Source organism: Porites lutea, chromosome 11 (assembly GCF_958299795.1).
Source record: "Porites lutea chromosome 11, jaPorLute2.1, whole genome shotgun sequence".
Lineage (NCBI taxonomy): Eukaryota > Metazoa > Cnidaria > Anthozoa > Scleractinia > Poritidae > Porites > Porites lutea.
In genome coordinates, this window is record NC_133211.1 from 6,281,054 (window position 1) to 6,301,397 (window position 20,344).

General features: G+C 39.0%; 1 protein-coding gene across 2 annotated transcripts; it reads left to right on the forward strand.

Annotated features, from left to right (window-relative positions):
- The first annotated feature begins 1,602 nt into the window (after nt 1–1,602).
- Nucleotides 1,603–19,325, forward strand: LOC140952650 (protein moonraker-like). Of its 2 annotated transcripts, none has more exons than XM_073402084.1 (18): nt 1,603–2,505; nt 3,923–3,982; nt 4,598–4,825; nt 4,961–5,084; nt 6,161–6,264; nt 7,029–7,124; nt 7,831–8,079; nt 8,882–8,961; nt 10,706–10,739; nt 10,823–10,878; nt 11,615–11,702; nt 12,463–12,546; nt 12,913–12,989; nt 13,617–13,710; nt 14,430–14,511; nt 15,277–15,471; nt 16,724–16,955; nt 17,800–19,325. In XM_073402084.1, exons 1-18 carry the CDS (start codon nt 1,603–1,605, stop codon nt 17,921–17,923), a joined length of 2,910 nt encoding a protein of 969 aa, XP_073258185.1. In that variant the 3' UTR covers nt 17,924–19,325. The 2 variants fall into 2 exon arrangements, with proteins under 2 accessions (XP_073258185.1, XP_073258186.1); XM_073402085.1 differs by having other exon boundaries at nt 15,280–15,471.
- The last annotated feature ends 1,019 nt before the right edge of the window (nt 19,326–20,344 follow it).

Below are 20,344 nucleotides of genomic sequence, written 5' to 3' on the forward strand. Positions count from 1 at the left end.
TATTATTTTTTTCAAATCGATCGCTTGGAACCTTCTTTCACAGATTCCGTATTCCGTTTCCGTTTCCGTGATTCCGTTTCCGTTTCCGGATTCCAGATTCCATGTTTTAGTGCTGCCGTTAAAAAGGCAGTTCAGGTGGAATCGGTTAAGCTCGTTGGCGTGGCGTTTGCAGACTGTCCACGTCTCGCAGACCTCAAAGTCCAGGCAGGCATAAAAGAGCTTTGGGCGACGCCCTTGTTTCTCACGAAGGAGACTGAAACCCAGCGATTTAGTCAGGTGATGGTTCAAACAAGATGGCGGTAAACAAACATGGCGGTTTCCTTGAACGAAGAATTGAAGTTTTTCTTTGGTCATTTTATACCCACCTCACCTCATCGTAGAAACCTGTCAAAGACGAACGATTATTCTAAAAAGGAAGAGGTCGGTAAAGAAACTGGAAAATTAGAGTACTAACTCTGGGAAGTTACCGTTAGATATGTTTTCTAGAGCTCGCTCAATCTTCTTTCGCTACACCTCTGCTCTATTTAAAAAAATCATTTAGGGAGGACGTATTCAGGGTATAACGAACTGGACTTAAATTATTTGGAAAGGAAATTGGGAACATCGAGCATCTAATATTGGGTCCTCCTGCATGTACCTGCGCAACAAAACAATGAACTGATTGACCTTCGGGAGATGTATTGTTTTGTTCTTTTTACTCAATTTGTGACCGGGTACCTGCACAAGGACTCCTAATCCCTCACCTACTGTATAATTACTCCTTCATTAATTTCTAGTAACAGAGATAATCTTTGTGTTAAGCTTCAAGATGGTGTAAATCCTAGTGAGCCCAAGACTCCACTCCAGAACTGGCATTCTAAAATATACAGATAAGAATAATAAAGAGTCATTATTTTTTTGGGTAGACCATTCTATACCCTAATGTAGGTGTACTGTTTAAAAGTGATAATACATCACTGACTATCAGTGTTGTTACTATTGACTATTCACACCAAAGGCAGCCCAAGCTCAGTATTTATCTTTTTGAAGCAAACAAATCCTTTATTTTTATGGCCATTTTTAGGATTATGCAACATGAGACCTCGCTTATTAATGATTTTAATAGTGCTGGGGGCATCTTTAGTGGTTTCCAAGCCTCCTACCAAATTGTAGCTTATTTAGCCATCATTTATACACAGTAGCTTTCCTCAGAAGGGGTATTTTACTGGGAGGGAGGTCATGGGTTTTCCTTGTCCCACATAATAGAGACCTTTTGATTCCAGGAAGAGAATGAGTAAAATTTTTTTGCATATTGTCAAAAAATAGACATCCCTGAATGCTTCATTGTCCGTTTTTTTTTTCACCAAAAAACTTGCAAATCTTTATTCGAGGAAGTTAAGCCCTCTCCCGATCTGCATAAAATGATAAAAATTCTAATGGTTGATATCTTACTTTCACCAGTATATATAACATTCTGGCTAAAACTCATGCTCAAGCAGTACTCAGTATTGAGAAAACTTGTACTTGTCGTACTCGTCTGAGAATCTTAAGGTCTCTAATTATTGAGAATGACAATTTATTACAACATCTCAAACAAAATTACTTTTTTGGATTTCACTTAGGATGTCAACCAGTGTCCTTTCCAGACCAACCCAAGTGGGCTTCACTAACTTTCCAGTTCCAGCTAGTATACAACCTGAATTTAATCCTGCAGTGAGTGTTCCACGTCGCTTCATGCCAGGCACATCACATACTGAAGCAGCTCCTCATCAAATGAATCAGCTGCAGTTTAACTTAGGAGTTCCTACTACAGAAAGTCAATTAACAACAAGGTTTAGAAAGCCACAGCCTATAGTTATAGAAAAAATATCTGAACAGTCCCAAACTCCACATGCAGCACCTCATATTCCAAGTGTTTATCCTCTGCACGTAGCTTCTGTTTCATCTTCACTGTCAAGTGACAGACTCTCTCTTGCAGTTCATCTTGCTAAAAGGGATGTTAAGAAGGTGAAACAACTTGGAACTGATAACATTTTAGTGTCACAATTTGAGGAGACTGAAAACAAGCATGTCACTTCATCAGCCAAGGGGTCGGGAACTACAGGGAAGAAAGGTAAAGGGAAGAGAGGTAAATCTAAAACTCAAAGTGTTCCATCACAAAATGGTGTTACTCTGCGGGAAAGGGTACATCAGGTGGCAAAAAAGCAAGAAGCAGCGGCTAAGAAACAACATGAGATGTACTTTTACGCTGCAACGAGGGAAGATGATGGTTTTGAATCAGACAGGGAAAGGAGTCAAGCAAATGAAATACGAAAACTTCGAAAAGAACTTCATCAGTACATGATGCAAATGGAGGGATTAAGAAATGAAAGACCTGAGGTCTTGAGAAATAAAGATAAAAGGCTGAAGAGAAGAAGAGGTGACGAAGTGAGATTATCAGATGATGATGTTGACCAGCGGCAGGTAGTGAGATCTGAAGAGCAGGCTGCCCGATCTGCGAGGATGCTTTATGTACTACAAAGACAGGTACCTATAAGAGATAAATCAGTAGACTTTCTAGTTATTTCACCATTTTACACCACATACAGTGTAAGTGTTCAGTCTGGGCTGCAACATGTAGATCAGACTTGTTTTGCAGTCTTCTCCTTATCAGGAGGTAACCGGTAAAATTTACCATGTGAAGTGTTACCAAGATTAAATAAGTTGTTTCACAAAATAATTATGCAAGTTGTGATCCAAGCCGATCCTCAAAAGAAAAGGAAGTAAATACGGAAAAACAAAAAGCGTGCACAGCTATTCTCTCTGCTTACTTTATTTAAATGTTGACTGGTACCTTCTGAAGCACTGCAGGCTAACAATTTTTTTGTGGGCTTGTTCCAATTGTAGACTTTCTCGACGAGCAGGAAAAGTGTGCGACTTCTGCGACTTGTAGCAAAATTGACCCTAGCAGTAAAGGCAGCCTTCATTCATAAAATTCTTTGTTTTGAGATGTTTAAGATAATTTTTGGTCAATTGGTTGACAGGATGCTTGAAAATAGAAGCCTTTTTGAGTGCGAACCCCCCTCCCCACCACCCCCCGCCAGGAGAGTGCACCTCTGGTGCATATTTTTGGCCTTACCATTCAGGGATGGTCCTTTACCTGCTGAGCTAAACTTTGGGGAGAACACGGGTCTAGATCAATATATTGTCAGTATGATAAATATTTGCCATGGCTAATTAACGCAGAAAATCTCCGCCAGGACGGCAATATTGGTTGGTTTGCTTAATTAAGTTTAGTGGTCTTACTTAACCTTCAAGCCCTTGTTCCAGACAAGGATCCATAACTCTTACCCCATTTAGATCACAATGGCAGTTGAAGTCTTCACTTAAACTCAGCCCAATGGGCTAATTTACATGTAAAGCTGTGCCCTTTGGTACACACATACTTATACATCTTACGTTGGGTAACTCTTGAAACCAGTAATAATATTTAATAAATAACATATGACAGATTCAGTCTAAAAAAGATTAATTCCAGCTTGTCGTTTAGACAAGCCGCTGCTCTCACATTTTTGTCAAGCTTGTCTCAGTCCCAATAGTGACCAACATCAATTTTCTCCTAACAATATCCATATATTGCCAAGAAAAATGGTTATGAGAGTTAATAAAATGATCACTAAAGAGAAAATGCTTCGATCTTTTATCAAATAATTTCTCTAAACTAATTCTGCAAGGAAATGTATGGAGATCAGTTTTGAGAATTTGTAAGTGCATATTGGGGCTTAAAGGGTTAAAGAATGTCACTTGCCTGGGCCCTTGCCCAGTGGGCAAGTGAGCATGAAAAGTGACTAGTCCAGCATTGAAATCTATGTGTATTTGCTGTGGAAGATCAGACGTGACTTGTGGGAGCCCTAATTATTATGAATGCTTCTCTGATCAAGTGCATATTTGCCTCCTTTTTCAGGTTCAAGAAATTGAGGATGAGCTAAATAAGAAGGGGAGAGGAATAAAACACACAAAAAAGGTATTACTGTGTAAAGTAATTCTTTCACTTACCTGGACAGTTCAACAGTACACCTTCCAGTGTTATTATATATATAAATTTTTCAAACCTACACCACCACTGTTAGACAGTAACTGCAGGCACTTCATGTCGAACCATCTATTTTATCTCAGCTGCTTACTGAGTCTTGATTTGTAATGGTAACAGGACTGAGTGGAGTCCAATTCAGTCTGTAATCATATGAGTGATTAACAAAATCGGACAACCACGTAGCTAGTAATTTGTGATATATAAAACTTTTCTTAAATCAAAACACAAGAAATTTTGTAGTTATGATTATCCTTGAAACAGTTAATGTTTGTGAAAATTATCTTATATTTTGCTGAACCTTCCTGTTTACTGAAATACGGATATGGAATCTTGAAGGGTGGCTCTTATAGAAATGGAACAGAAATTCTATTTTCCCGCAATATTTTCTACTGGAATGACCCAAAAAGTAGTATTCCATTATTTTATTCTCCAACCATATTAAACTTTTTAAAATTGTAAACAACGTTAGTTTCAACCAAAGTATCCCCCTTTTAGAGGCGTTGACCATTATGGCTGACTGTATAACTATATATGTTCATTCTGCAGAGCCAGACATTGAGTCGCCTTGCAGCAGCCCATAGGGGAGCAGTTAGAGCACTACAGACATTTGTCAGCCATGCCCCATTACAGCCCAAGGTTGGCCATGGTCTTCCACCAATGTACCAAGAACTATCTTCCCTTGTTAGACAATTATCACTTTTGGCTGCACAGCTCCATGTTGGTGGGGAAGATCTTGGTAATGAATTGAAGAGGATGGAGGACAAAGAGAACAAGGTGGACAAAATCCTGTGTTTACACGATGATGAATACTAGTTGGTTCATTTATTGAGTTGTTTGTTGATTTTTGTCTCTTCTTGTTGTACATCATTGATAGTAAACTATTCAATAAATCAAATTCTTTATCATAAGAGTGAAAAAGAAGAACCTGTGTTGAAAACAGAAGAAATCTCAGAGAAGCCAAGTGCCTTTATCCAGGAAGTAGCTGGCAGAAAACCTCAGGACTCTGATAAAGTTCCAACACCAATGAAACCAGGTTTGAAAATGAAAAGTCAATAACTGTTAACAGTAGCTATACACAGTCTTGGCAGAATCACTTAATTCATTATCCCTTGATAAAGTCCCAATATTAACCATTGGAAACATCACTGAGTTTTCTTAATTCTGACAATATCAGTACATAGATGGCTGATGAGGTAAAGAAATATGAAAAAGACTAACACTTTTTGGTATTTCTTTACTGAATATCACCTCATCAGCCATCTATTAGTAAGTACAAGTGTCACGCATCCCTGACAGTTTTTCAGTTTAACCTTCAATATCAATACATTATCAAGAGAAAAAGTTACGATCTAACTGATAAAATGATCACCAAAGGGAAAATATGCTGTGATCCTTTACCAGATTGTCTCTCTTATTCTGTAAGGTCAGTTGATTTTGAGAAATTATTTTTATATCATTATGATTATTGGGGCTTGAAGTGTCAACGAAAGGCTCTGTTCACAGTTTAACACATCTACACATCAATGACCCATAACTGCTTGCGTGGATCCATATCCCATGTACCTTTTGTGTTGCTATCAGTTAAAAGGTCAATCATAGAGAACCACCCAACTTCCGTGTGGGAGAGGTGGAAAAGGCAAGATCTTTGTACAGAATGAGTGAATAGTCAAACAGGCCAGATAAGAATGTGACAAATCATGTACAGTTACCCAGAAAATCCATTTATGAAAATCTTGTATCACTACCCACCTGATCTTCCTTCAAAATAATTTTTGTGGAAATGCAGCCTATTCCCAGCCAAATAATTTTAAAAAGCAGGAGGAGAAAAAGCAAACAAGGGAGGAGAGAATGAAAAATTAATAATAATTATTGCCTTTAGTGCCTTTTCAAACTTTGGAAGCTGTAATTTAGCACCAGGAGCAAAAGGCAGCAAAGTTCTTGACTTGCAAAGTAACAAATTGTTTTGTGCAGCTTCAATGCTTTTTGGTGGGCCCAGGAACTGCTCAGCTATAAAGCTAAAGTGGCATTTTTCAACAACAATTTCTGGGATGAACAACTCAAAGCTCTTGTTTCCCTTCTCTTCAGAAACAAATTTTAATTTTTTGACAGTGGTCACAAGTTCTCCAGACCCCACTCCAGAGAGGGATGCCATACTTCAGGCTGGGTTGTCTGCACTTTTAAGAGCGAAGGACACTCCTGTTCAGACTCCTGTGGTACGTTTTACTTTACCTTTTACCTGCAACTTTCAATACTACTACTAATACAAATGTTTTACTACTAATACAAATGTATTAATCTAAATAGATTACAGATAATAAGATATTGCTTTTTTCCTGTGGTGCTCTTTCTGTACTCAGGTCATGGGGGTCATGCAGGGTTGTCACTAAGATTTCAAGTTGCCGGGTAAATACAACAAGTAGGTGGGGAATCGAACAGCTAGGGGTCTTTGTGTTCTATTTTTCTTCTATTTTCCTTTGAAAGTAGCCGGGGGCCACATTCATAGTAGCTTGGGGAATTCCCGGCCCCCGCCTCTTAATGACAGCCCTGAGTCATGGGGGCTTTTTAGTTCCTAAAGTCATGTGATCACTAATTAAATCTCTGAGCACTACGATGATTCTTTATCAAGGGGTTGGGTAGGTAAGCATTCCCTTCTCTCTTCCTCTTCCTCCCTTCCTTCTTATTTTTCCCCTCCCTCTGCACTCCACTATCTGAATGCCTGGAACAGGGTATGATTTCCTTGGCACTGTTTATTATTTAGTCTATAAGAAAGTTCTTTTCTTTTTTCTCACACCTTGCGATACAAGACAGCTTGCTCAGTTGAATTATCCTAGTGTGAGCTTTTTGTGTTATTTTGGGTTTACATCTTGGCTTTTTAGTTTTAAGAGCTTTCTTTAAATGGATCAACAACCTCTTTTACGGTGTTTAACCCTGTCTGATCTGAGATTGTTATGGATCGTTTGTGTGTTTTCTTTTTCAGGTAAAACCAGGCCTTCAGCCAAGAGCTGCTCATTTTCAGGCTGCAAAACCTGTCAAACCAGTTAAACAGGCTCTGCTGCTTCCTGCTAAACTGAAGGTATTAGACATCACTGATTTCTAGCATTATGTTGTCAGTTGTTTTAAATTCCTTCCTCTCTACTTCTTAATCAATAAATTTCCAGTCCAAATGCCATTAATAGGTTCATCCAGTTCATACAAACATTTTCTGCACTAAAATTGGTCAATCTACAGACAATCTAGATATTGACATTTTTATCCTTTTTAAGAAAAGTTATGACATTACAGTTTTAAATCTGCAAACATGTTTCAGATGAAAGTACTTACATCCGTCAGTTGACATCTTTATAAAGCAAATGTTTTCAAAAGTAAATGTTACAGGCATGTAATTTTTTTGGCACCCCAGCGACCATGAGCCTCTAACTATTATAATAGCTTAAAAGCCATAATATCCACATACACATTCTCCAGACAGATCTCCATAAATTTCCTTTAAGAATCAGTAGAGAGAATTTGATTAAAGATCAAAGCATTTTTCCTCAGTTGATCATTGCATTAATTCTCATATAATCTTCTCTCTTGATTTTATATTGACATTGTCAGGAGAACATTCATGTTGGTCACTCACAGTTGCTAGGGTATTTGCTCTGACGGTAGTTGACTGTCTGGTCAGCCTTAGGCAAACACTTAGTGTGCACTTATTGTCCACCTTAGAGGGGTGTTTTTTTTTTTTTTTTTGAGGTGTCCGGCATAGACTTAATGCTGTGTCGTTTTTACTCTTAAAGCTTAAACGCCAGAGAGCTCAACAAATTGCCAAAAGGGTTAAACTGCTTCAAGACATGGAGCGGGCTCACTTTGCAAAAGAGACAGTGTCCTCCATCCTCAAAAAGGCCCCTCCTGTAGATTGGGCAGACAAACCAAAAACTCCGCCAAGAACACCCACAAAAGAAGGTCCAAGGACCCCGGAAAAGGTGTCTCAACATGTTACGGCTTATATATCACCACGAACACAGAGAAGAGAATGTGAACGCCAGGTGATACTACTATTTTGAAAATTGTCTTTTTGTAGCAGACTGAATTTTCAAATACAATACTCTACTTTTTGATTAACCCCACCTGGAGGCAAAATATGCAGAACACACGATTATCAACTGTAAGAGATCTTTATTTATTTATTTTTTTACTTTTCTTTTCATGTCCTTGTAGGAAGTACTGATTTTACTTAAAGACAGTTTATTCATCAAAGTATTCAGTGCCTCAGAAAGCTACAGAATTCCTTAGTTAGAAGCCCCCTTAATTTAGCTACCAAACTCCAGGGCTCACACAAAGTTCAGTTGCCTAAGATATGAGGGAAATCTATTCATATACAAATGAATTAGAGTAGAGAGGGCAATACGATCGCAAATCATGGGGATCTTCTTCGTGTATTGTAACTCAAAACACAGATGATAGACGTTTTAACACACTGTGATATACTGTGTTAGTCAACCTGCAGGACAGTGTCAGACAAGAGGGAGAGGGAAGTGAAGATTCCATATTTTTGGTGTTAACATTCACCATAAAACGTGGCAAAGAGATAATTCATTATCATCATCATCATTATCATCATCATCATCACGTTGTCGTTTCTGCTGCCGTTTAAGCTCCTCGTTATCCTCTTCCTGAACCTGTCGATGGAACACTAGTTTAGGAAGAGTCAAGGAATTGTGTAATAATAATCCTCTTACTGAAAGCCTGGTTTAGTTAATCTATTCGGCAAATTATAAGCTAGTTTCTCTGTGTAAGTTAAGGATTTTGGTATGACTTTTTTCTTCTTTTGTCTGTTCTTGTGTTCAGCTTGAAAGTCCAAAAAGCCCAAAGTATCCTCGTAGAACGCTTCCTCTAGACTATGAGCTGGTGGAAAGAGAAGTGGCCAGGTAATGTTCTCTACAGCTGTACTATTTGTTTGTAACGCAGTGTTTTCCAGAAGTGGTCACACTCAGTTCAGTTATGTCTTTTCTGCCTTAAGGTTGATTTCCACTGACGCGTTTTTGGCTACGCACGTTAACGCACGTACATTTTAATCACGTAAATAAAATAGAGGCAAGATAAAAAGTGCTGAGCTTAAACGAGAAGTTGAGCGAGGTTCAACTTTTACGCTTACTAGCGACCTTTCTTGCATTGCCTCTATTTTATTTGCGAACGTAAATTTTTCGCACGTACGCACGTAAAAATTACGCGACATTGGAAATCAACCCTTACTCACTGTTTTCCCACCTTCGAATTTATTATATCTAGACTGTCAGGTTGGTGAGAAGTCTTTTACATTGCAGTAACAATAACTAGGGCCTATTTACACAAAATTAAGCAATCACATTTCAGGAAGTGAACTGAGAACCAAGGCAGTTGAAATTCTACAAGTCGCTGATTGGCTAACATGACTGTTTAGCTGCTGTATTGTTATTGGTTGTCTCTGTTTAAGAGGATCTTACTGAAGTCGCACAGTGATTCTCATAAATCGTCTCTTTGACCTTGTACTTGTTTTATTTTGGAAATATGTGGATAATTTCGTTATCATGAACAAGCGTGAGGTCAAGATGGATGGATATCTGCAAAGTTCTTTTTTGCGTTCTTATTAACCGAGACCTCAGATAAAGTCGAAGTCAATCAGAACGCAAAAAAAGAAGGACAACAACAACAATGTATTAATTTAAAGAAATATAAAGGTTACAATACTTCATGTCCTGCAAATAGCTACAATGCTAATCTAGGCAGGACAAGACTTTAACTAAAGGCGTTATTAAATTACATAAGAAAAAAGAAAAGAAGAAATACAAAAACATACAGAAAGAAACACCTTACATATCAATTCAAGTACAAGGGATTTTGTTATTTGAAAAAGACTAAAATTACAACTGGAGGTATATACAACATATCAGGTTAACTTCACAAAATATTCTATTAAAAAATTAACATTCAAATAATTATCTTCATTACCTAGAACATTAAGGAGTAGTGATTTAATTTTTTTACGAAAATTAGAAACGTTGAGAGTCTTAACAGAAAGTGGAATAGAATTCCAAATAGACACACCGATTCTAGTAAAAGATTTTTTCATTTTTTCAGTTCTAGAGAATTTGACAGAGAAGCATTCTTTTGCAGATAATCGCGTATTATAATGATGTTCTGTATTGATTTTCGCAAACTTAGAGGAGCCAATATACAGCCATCTTGACCAAACGAGCTTGTTCAATAGGGGTTTTATTATATGGCCAAAAAAAGAACTTTTTCTTGCGGTATCAAAGATGAACCTATCTTACCCGCTCGGGTAGCCAATCAGAACGCAGGATTCACTTCATTTTGCCCCCTCAGGTAGCCAATCAGACGCAGGATTCACTTCATCTTTCCCGCTCGCGGATTCAACTATATTATAATAATGTCAGATTCATTTCATCTTGCCCGCTCGGGTAGCCAATCAGAACGCAGGATTCACTTTATCTTGCCCCTTGGGTAGCCAATCAGAACGCAGGATTCACTTTATCTTGCCCGCTTGGGTAGTCAATCAGAACGCAGGATTCACTTCATCTTGCCCACTCGCAGATTCAACTATATTATAATAATGTCAGTAATTGACCACCCTGCTTGACTGTAGTTTATGACTGTCAACTTTTCCACTTCCAGGCAACGATGGCTCGATGAAGAAGCAGATAGAAGGGTAAGGTCTCAAATTACACTTGTAGCTTCGTCTCTAATTTTAACGTAGTGAAATACATTTTCATTTCACGTCTGTTTAACTAGATTCGAGAATTAGAAGAACGTCGCAGAGCAGAGAATCTTCACCGACGAGACAGAAGGTACGTTTCATGTTTTGTCAGGATCTCAGTTATTCAAGGGAGGGATAAAACTCTTTTGTAATGCTATCATAATTTTGAGTTGTTTTATTCAGCTGGTAGCCAAACCCACCTTTTTACAATGAGGGCTAAGAGTGTTAGGAGCTCTTCAATTTCGTGCCTCACCCGTCTATGGGCCCCACCCCCACCCCCTGGCACTCTTTCAGGATGTTTTACGCGCTCTTCCGGATAGAGGATCTTATTTGTAAACCATTGACTATTCTTTTGACTACTCATTTATAGTAAAGTTAACCAGGAGTGCAGATTAAGTAAGGGGTTGGAGCCCGGGAATATGGAATATTGAAATTTTATTGGGTAACAGCAGAGCATATTTTATAGTTGGTAGTACTGAATAGGACTCTTGTTGACAGTAACTGACGTTTTGACAACATGTGCGGTAGTCATTCAGGTCAATAACCAGAGTTTATACTATCAGCTAACGCGATACGACACACTTTGACTCTGAAGATGACTACCGCACAGGTTGTCGAAACGTCAGTCACTGACAACAACGGCCCTATTCAGGATTACGTTCACCCGGACGATCATGCCGAACCTACTAATGAAATAACTTCTGGATTCAACCTTTCACAGTTTTAAAGCACATTCCTTTGCGCAGTAGGGTTAGCACGGCCATGTGTAGTGTAGCTAGAGTCGATTTATACTCAATCTAAACAGCACTCTTTTGTTTTCATTTTAGCTCAGACGTTCTACTGTCCAGGCGATTGATATCAGAGACAGAAGAAGCCATTAGATCACGATTACAACCTCTTCTAGATCGTGCTGAGGTATAGAAGTCACAATATTGTATGTTTTTGAAAGTTAATCAATCAAACGACACACACGGTACATTACAGTTTTCTCAAGGTGTCTTACCCTAAGTCTCTAGACGTCTCCATGACTACCAACTTTATAGGCCTTTATAGGCCTTTATGCGCATTCGATCATATCTTTATCGCATGTTAGACTGCGCAATATAAGAAATAAACATTATTATTATTACAATCACTCAAAACGATGCCATAGCCACTAAACCGCCCTTATTTGTGTTCAAAACGGCATTCTGCTTGCCACTGATAGTCGTCACCGTGCATTCAGAGCTTTAAACAGCTTTGTACAGGTTGTTCATTCGGCATCGGAGGTCGGAGAATTCTCCGTTTACTACGCATGATACTCCGGCAAACGTTCGGTAGCCTATGACTATTTTATATTCAGACGTGGAGCCTCTTTCAAAATATTCTCCTGTAACGTTACACCTTTCTCCTGCCACTAGAATTCTCAATGAAAACCCTGATTGATATAAGTTTATACTATAAACTATACTTAAATTTACAGAGCTATGCGTTGCGGTTAAATGAACCATACGTTTTTATACAGAACTATACACTGCTGTACACCGCCTTAAAGAGCAGTACATTGCTATAAACAGTTATGACAGCTATCCTAAGCTGAAGACTGCTATGTAGTCGTAAAGAGTTGTAATGAGCGATACTCCTAAATGCAACGCTTTAAAAACTAAAAACTTTTATTTCAATTCATTATATACAGGAGATAGCAGACGCGGATGGCAGACGAGAAGTCGTGCATAAGAAATCACTGCATCATCAGTTGGGGAAACTTGCGTCGGAAACAGTAAGTGTATCTCGCCACACCCCCTTAATAATTTAATTATCCGACTGATCCCCCTGACCCAGACTATCTTTTAGTGTACCATCTGTTCTGAGAACAAATTTATTAAGCGTTAATCTCAGTGAGAAGCCAGCATTTACCGGTAACAGTGCACTCAACATTGTCCTCTGACGTTATACATTTTGCTGTGTTGTCCACTCAGAGACTTTTGGCGGGAAACATGTCATGTGACCTGAAAGTAACCAATGCCAGCTCGAGAAAAGGGAAAAGTCATATAAGTGACTGGGCAACTATTTATGCCAAATAAATTGAGATGCCTCGCACGTAATAAGTTAATAGACAAACTGTGGCTGAATTATGTCTCAACAGACAATGAATCAAGCTGACATTTTGGCTGAAAAGGTACTTGACGACGTTTTAGAGGAAACGGTGATTGAAATGCAGAGGTGAGTGATCAGTATGCAATTCTCCTTATAATTTTTTAATGATTACAAAATAAAAAGAAAGGAAAGAAGCAGATTGGGCAGCTTAATAGCACACACCCATGGCTTACAGAATTGTCATCACCACTTACATGCAGTGTTTTACTAAAAGTGGCATTACTTTGGTTGAGCAGTGAGTATAGGGGGAGGGGTGGTGGGGGTCAGTCTACAGAAAAGTGCTTAGATGTGTCATGCGGCGAGAAGGACCCGTTTTTTGTTTATAATATAGACCAAATTTCTGCCTATACAAGAAGCACTGATGAAAGTACTGTGAGAGCAAAGTGAGCTTCCGAACGATGGTTTTTGCAAAAAAAAAAAATGGATAGAAGATGGCGAAGATGTCTAAATCCAAGGACAGAGAACACAGGAAAAGGGAAACGGAAGCGGAAAGAAGTAAACAGTATATGTGATTGTTAGACTAAATAATATTGAGCTCTATTACACGAGGATCAAGCGAAGAAGAGGAGCTCAAACTATAACCTTTTTTTCAGTGGTTTCCACATTATTCCACAGCATTCAGTAGTTTTCCTTAGGCTAGGGTGAGCAGGTAAGGAAAAATGTTAAAAAAATTTTTTTCTCACTTTTGTGTAGGCTGGAGGTGGAAGAAGAGGCTGAAATTGAAGCTGATAACTTACAAAACAGTTCCACTTTAGAAAATATTCTTCAGAGACTACAAAATTTTGAGGTACATTGACATACGGTATTTTTTACCAACTCATGCAGAGACACAGAGGCACTCATGATCAGCTAGGCAGTGTGTATCAGTTGGGCCTGGAGGTTTCAAATAAACGCAAGAATATGCAAATGTTCCCGTCTCGACTGACTGCCCTCTGCTATCCAAAGATAAATTAAGATTGAGTGGTCATCCTAGGAGCCTCCAACGTGAAGTGTTTAGGGAACACTTTGAATAGCATTTGTATGGAGGGGACGGATGAGCAAGTAGACTGCTGTAAGAAAACTAGTACCCCTTTTTTCCAGGGAAAAATCAAGACAAACCTTTGTTATTAAAGTTGCTTTGTCTCTCTTCCTCTTTCCCAATCCCTTCGTCATTAAAAAGGCAATATCACCAAGTTAAACTACCACTTGATAATTCAACGGGCGTTTACATCACATTTAAACACTTGGTCAATAGCACTTGAGCTTAGGTTCAGTGAAGCACTGACAGAGGAGGGCAACAATCTCCTCATTAACAAGGAAGTTTCTATAGCTACCGAGTTAACGTTCTTTAGTTGTCCTCTTTGGTGCTCTGTAAAGCAAGCACCTCTCTAAAGACACATATTGCCAATTTCTGCTGTTTTTTTTTCTCTTTTTGAAAAACTTGTATTCCATCGAAGGCCTTCCTTATGAGGAGACATTAGGTTTTAGAAAATTAGTTACTGATAATAAATCTTCTGTTGTTCATAGAAAGTCGAGGAGGAAATAAGGCGCCACTGGGTTCATGTTAAATATTCAGATGTAGAAAAACCCACAGAAAGTCTTTCTTCAGGTATGTCTGTGTAGCCTCGTAGAATTTCTCTTCAAAAGCTTTGTTATATTAGGCCTGGTTACAGCAACAGAGGCCGGAATTGGATCATGATCACAAGGATTGAAGTAGATATTTCTTGTCAATCTGGCAAGCTAGTTACCAGCGTCAGTGTGCGTAAAGCCGGTCTTGTATGGCCATATACACCTGGGTAGTACTATTCGTGACTGTGTTGTGGCTATGCTGGGCCATGAAGGACTATTAAGTATAGTATGGCCCTGTGAGCTGTGTCTAGCGAGGTCTTTCTATTCATAGCCACATACGGCTGTTAAGAGATGTGGGCTACGTTCAATCAAACGACTATATGATGGTTATATCAAGTTACTAAGTAGACTTGCTATGACTCTCTGCTTAGCCAGCTTAACCCTTTAAGCCCCAAGAGTGATCAGCATCAAATTTCTCCTTGTAATATTAATGCTTTGCAAAACAGAGTGGTCATGAGAATTACAGACATGATCACGCAAGATAAATTTGCTAAATATTTTCTCAACATCTCCACACTACTTCTGTAGGAACTGAATAGGGGCAACAAATGAGAATTCAAATTTTGATCGTAGGGTTTAAAGGGGTTAAAGGTGAAAGTAGTGTCACTGACCAAATCATTTTATATCCCTGTTGTTACAGTAGATTTGTCAGTCTTACATTGATTTAGTTTTCCCAGACAACTAAATCAATATAACTGATTAACAACTAATTCAACTTCTCACAGACGATTCTGTTTGATTGCAGCAGAGACACGACATTCTCGGCGAGCCAAAGTTCCCAAACCTATCGTGTTTTCCAAACCCGATGGGACTGAGAGCCATCGTTTAAAGTCGGAAAATAGCCGAGGAATTGCCGAACAGGGTCGAGAGATGGATAGGAGGCCGCTAAAATTACTGGAGGAAATCAGCGACACAAGCAGCTTTTCTTCGCTTGTGGAACGTGAGTTTACTTACCTTACTATATACTTTGTTTTAGTTAGATCAAGTATATTTTTTCTATCAGACAGACCCGCGTCACCCGCCTCTAATGGAATCCTAAAATGGGTGGACCCGACTCCAGATACGTTTCTAAAAGCTGGTCAGCTATTTTAATAAGTTACACGTTTCTCTTATAATGCCGGCCCTATATGATCTCTTGACACTACCAGCAGCAGTCGTGATGGTCACCGACTGAACTTTTTTTTAATTAGCCATACTGAAGTTGAGTGTTAGACTGGGTCGGTGATGTGTCAAATTGCACTTTGGACTGTTTAAGTGACGCTTTCACTTATTACATAGGCTACACGTAGGAAACTGAGTCAATATGGTGTTTAAGCAGCAAAGTTTTTGAGTGATACACGCCAACCGAAAGTGAACGTTTTTCTCTTGTAATAGGCAGTTTAAGCAACAACGCTTTTGAGCGACGCACGCCAACCGGAAGTGAACTTTTTCTTCCCTTTTAATTTACCTTGAGGCTACCAAATTTGTATTGCTAAGTGTCTTACTCTTAAAGAGACAATTTTCCCAAGAATTTGTTCAAAATCTCTGCCGACGAGTGCAAAAAGTCCAATTTCGGTTAACGTGCGTCGCTCAAAAACATCTTTGCTTAAGTTCCCTAATATATCTTGACGCTATCAAATTTGTTTTGCTAAGTGTCTTTACTCTTAAAGACACGTTTTGCCAGGAATTTGTTCAAAATCACGGGTGAAGAAAACGTGGTTGCCTAAAGTCCCTATATTTGCCCCGCAAAACAGTTGCATACTGCAATTCGACACACCGATCCAATCTATAGCGTTTTCTCGCTGCAACTAATAACCCGTCCCGTGGAGTTCGTCTCTACCTACCATTCTTTAGTCCTCTTCGTCAGCTCCTCCTTGCCTATTCCAGTCGTTCAGGCCCCAGTTGTTCAAAAGTTGGATAGCGCTATCATCCGGATAAATCACTATCCAACGCAGGTTACGGATGAGTGCTGGGGAAACCAATTACTGGATAGTGATTTATCTGATGGATCGGGTTATCCACCTTTTTAGCAGCTGGGGCCAGAACATCTCCTTTCTCTGAACGCGTGGAACAGAACAGAACAGTTTATAGCTCTTCGTAAGTCTAGAAACTCTATTAAAAGCGCTTTGTTAAGCCTGTCTCAGAGGTGTTTGGCCAAGTTACTTTAAATTACCAACATACACTGACGACTGAACATCTCTCTTGTCTACCAGCATCAACTGAAGATCGTTCATCAACTCAAAGCTCCTTCAATAAAGGCACTCAGCTCGGAGGGCCCTCACGTAGCCGACCCCTCGCGAGTAGTGCTCGACCTACAGTGAAGCTTAGTGTACCTGAGGAGATGAGAGCCAGTGTGGCGTCATACAGAAACCGGTTTAACAAGTATTTGAGGGACACTGCTACTCATGAACAGGGCAAGTTTGACCCCTGGGGACTGGTGGATAGGTAAGTCACTTTACTTTAATAAAAGCTACGACACAGTTGAACCTCCATTAAGCGACCACGCGCGGGGAAGGAACAACTGGCCGTTTAATAAACAGTTACCGAAACAAAGTCAGATTAGCCTGCGTAGCAGGTGCCGAAAGGGTAGGGGATAGGGAGGAAGGGAAAAAGAGAAGGGGATTGGGGAGAGAGGGTCAATGTCATAGTGTAACTGCAAAGACGAAAATGTCATACCGGTAGTTGCAACTTACTCTCAAGCTTCGTTTGTTTTAACTGAGTACTAGAAAGAATATGAGCTGGTGACCCGTATGGGGTTTTATTTAATGGGTTTTAGAGAAGTGTTAATGTGACTCAATTTTCAAATACAGTCAAAACATGTAAGCCAGATTTTACTCTTTACGAGCGTTTTATGGGGATGTAAAACAATACAAAAGCTCTGGCACCTGTTTAGACTCCTATAAAACGAGCTGGTAAAAATAAGTAAGTAATTAATTAATACTGATAATCATAATAATAATACAGAGCTGTTGCCCGATCCAAAATTGTCTAGTGCTGTTTTGTACTCGAACACCTACCTTGTCCGCTCTATAATCTCTTTGTGTTTTGGTGTATTTACTTTCTTTTGAAAATATAATTTTCAAACTTAAAATGGAGCACAAAATTATTGATATTAATTTTTAGAGGGACACCCCCTCTTAAAGCACCTGGTCTTATGTAAAATAGGGTGGTAACGGAACAGAAATAGGGCGCACTCCTCAAAGCCAATTACAAGTCTCTTGGAGAAACGTTTTTCCAACTGAACGAGAGAGGAAGCATGTGATTACAAGTGAATTTCGCTTTGTTTTAGGATCAGTGAGGATTTGTTAGAAGAAGCCCTACATGAAGTTGGTAATGAACTTGAACACGTGTGCGATGATTACGCAGAAGCTTTGTACAACGAAGAATTTGTTTCTGTCAGCACAGATACGTGATGTTCTTTCACATTCTTAAGCTTGTTGGGTAGTCTCTTTTTATGCGACACAAGTGCTACCAGTTTGTGTTTCACCTCATCACCTTGCGTATCATCGAAGCGGATGCAGCTATGAAAACAGTAACGATCACCTCGTCCTCAGTTACTATCACCAGGTTTCTGTCAAACGAAAAGAGTTGACAATTCCGGAAAACGGATGGGAAAGACTGTCCCCTGAGGAGGGGTGGTAGGGGAGGAGTAGTATTTTGACATGGATTTTTTGTTGTCGCGGCCAGGAATTTGACTACGGGTTAGGGTTATCCGTTTTCTACAATCCCCCTTATACCTCCCCCCACCCTAATCCTGATGTATATACTAGAAGAAATTTCAAGGTGGTTTCTAATCCTTAAAGTTACCTCGACTTTCTTTGGCTTTTACCCTTTGCTGATGTTTTGTGATTTTCTTAGTCAATCCTTCTTACATTCGTTACTAATTGCCATGTCTCCAAGGTCATATTGTCATTATTAAGTTTTAAAAATAATGTCTTTGTTAGAGTGTACAATAGTCAGTGCGCGTATATGTCGATAAGAGAAACCAAAATAGAAACAAGCTTTAAGTACACTGTAGTGAATTATTACCGTCACACGCTAAGACTATAGATCTGGGCCGAGTTGTTCAAAGCTGGTTCAAAATGACCCAGGGTTAGAGCGAAATTTGGATTCACAAATGAAACCTTAAAAAGCAAACTCAGTATAATTTATTTTGTCTACAATTTGATGATTGGGTGCTCTAAAACGGAAAGAGGAAATTATCTGAGAAAATGCTTTCGACCTAAAGAAAATGAATACTAGCTTAAAATTTAACCTCGGGTTAGCGCTACTCGGCCTTTAAACAACTAGGACTTGTAGATTTTAGACTACTGTACTGATTCCTCTTCTATGATGAGATTCATTCAAGTTACCTACCCTTAAGAATTTAGTGATAATGGGCTGTCAATGGGGTTAATGGTTTGCCGCAAAAAACCAAACATTTCAGTTAGCAGTTGCAAAAATAAAAAAATTATAGGGAAATTAATCGTTATAATCTTTTCTTGTCACTATTTGTCATTTTGAAAAGAAATTAATCTTTAAATAGCCTTTAAAAAGACAAACAATGAGAGATCGGAACGGTGAATCCCATCACCCCATTGACATCTTAATATGGGGGATTCTAAATCATCAAGAAATCACCATTAAAAAATACAAGGAAGTATAACAGGTCCTAAGGATTCATCAGAGCTTATTTATTTACCTTATTTGCTTGTTTTCTACGTGAGCGTGTGACGACACTGCGTAACGAACGGGTTCATAGGGAAAGCGAAACCTAACCTTAGGTTAATGTGGAGAAAAAATAAAGTGATTTTGTGCTACATTTTGTGTTTGTTGTGTCGTTTTGAAGCGATGGCTTGTGTAATCCTGTCCTGACCTCCCTTTCAAGGTCTATAGGCCACACACCGACTTTGGGGGTCTCTCTAGGTAGGAATCTGAACTGCGGACTGGTCACGGTCTTACACATTCCCCAGTGCGCAGAAATAGGGAACTTAAGCAACGGCGTTTTTGAGCGACGCACGCCAACCGGAATTAAGGCTTTTTCTGTTTTAATTTGTCTCGAAGCTGCCAAGTTTGGATTGTTAAGTGTCTTTACTCTTAAGAGACGATTTGCCTGAACGTTTGGGCAAAACCACTGCTCAAGAATAAAAGAAGTCCTCTTCCGGTTGACTTGCGTCGCTCAAAAACCTCTTTATAATGTTAAATTGTAATCCCTTACTTAAACGTCTGTGACTTGCATAACAATTCCTTGCCTTAAACCTCGTATTTGGACTTATATTTTCAGTGCTTTATTTTTCTTTTTTTTTTTAATTTGTCTTTTTATCTTTGGAATGTAATCTGTCCGAGTAACGGTTTTTACAGCGTCTTTATTTTAGTATGTTTTCCGATTATTTGATGCATGAATAATTTAAGTGGTGAAGTGTTATTTAAGGAGGCTCGAAAAAATAATTTTCTTCTGACGGTAGTCGCCGGCGTAAACCTTATAGCAGTAGACTATTCTACGGTAAGTTCAGCTGTATGACCAGTATTTTGCGAGTTATAGATGTAGATGGTAATGAAAGTCACTTTACAGAGTTTACTCATCAAGGTTTCATCCTGTGATAGGAATTTTAAAATGTTTCCTGGCAGAAGAATTGAATCTACCAAACCAAATAAAATGTGTTATTGCAGGAGGTGTGCGTGATATAGCCTAATTTTTCAGATGCTTACCGGAACAGCTTGGTAGTGCAGTGGCGTTGGAGACAGTTTCGCATATGAGAGGCCCGGGTTCAATTCTTGGCGATAAACTTTTTTTTTTGAGTCAATAATTTAAATAACAGCTAAAATTTATTTCTTTTCTTGTTGGTTGATAAATT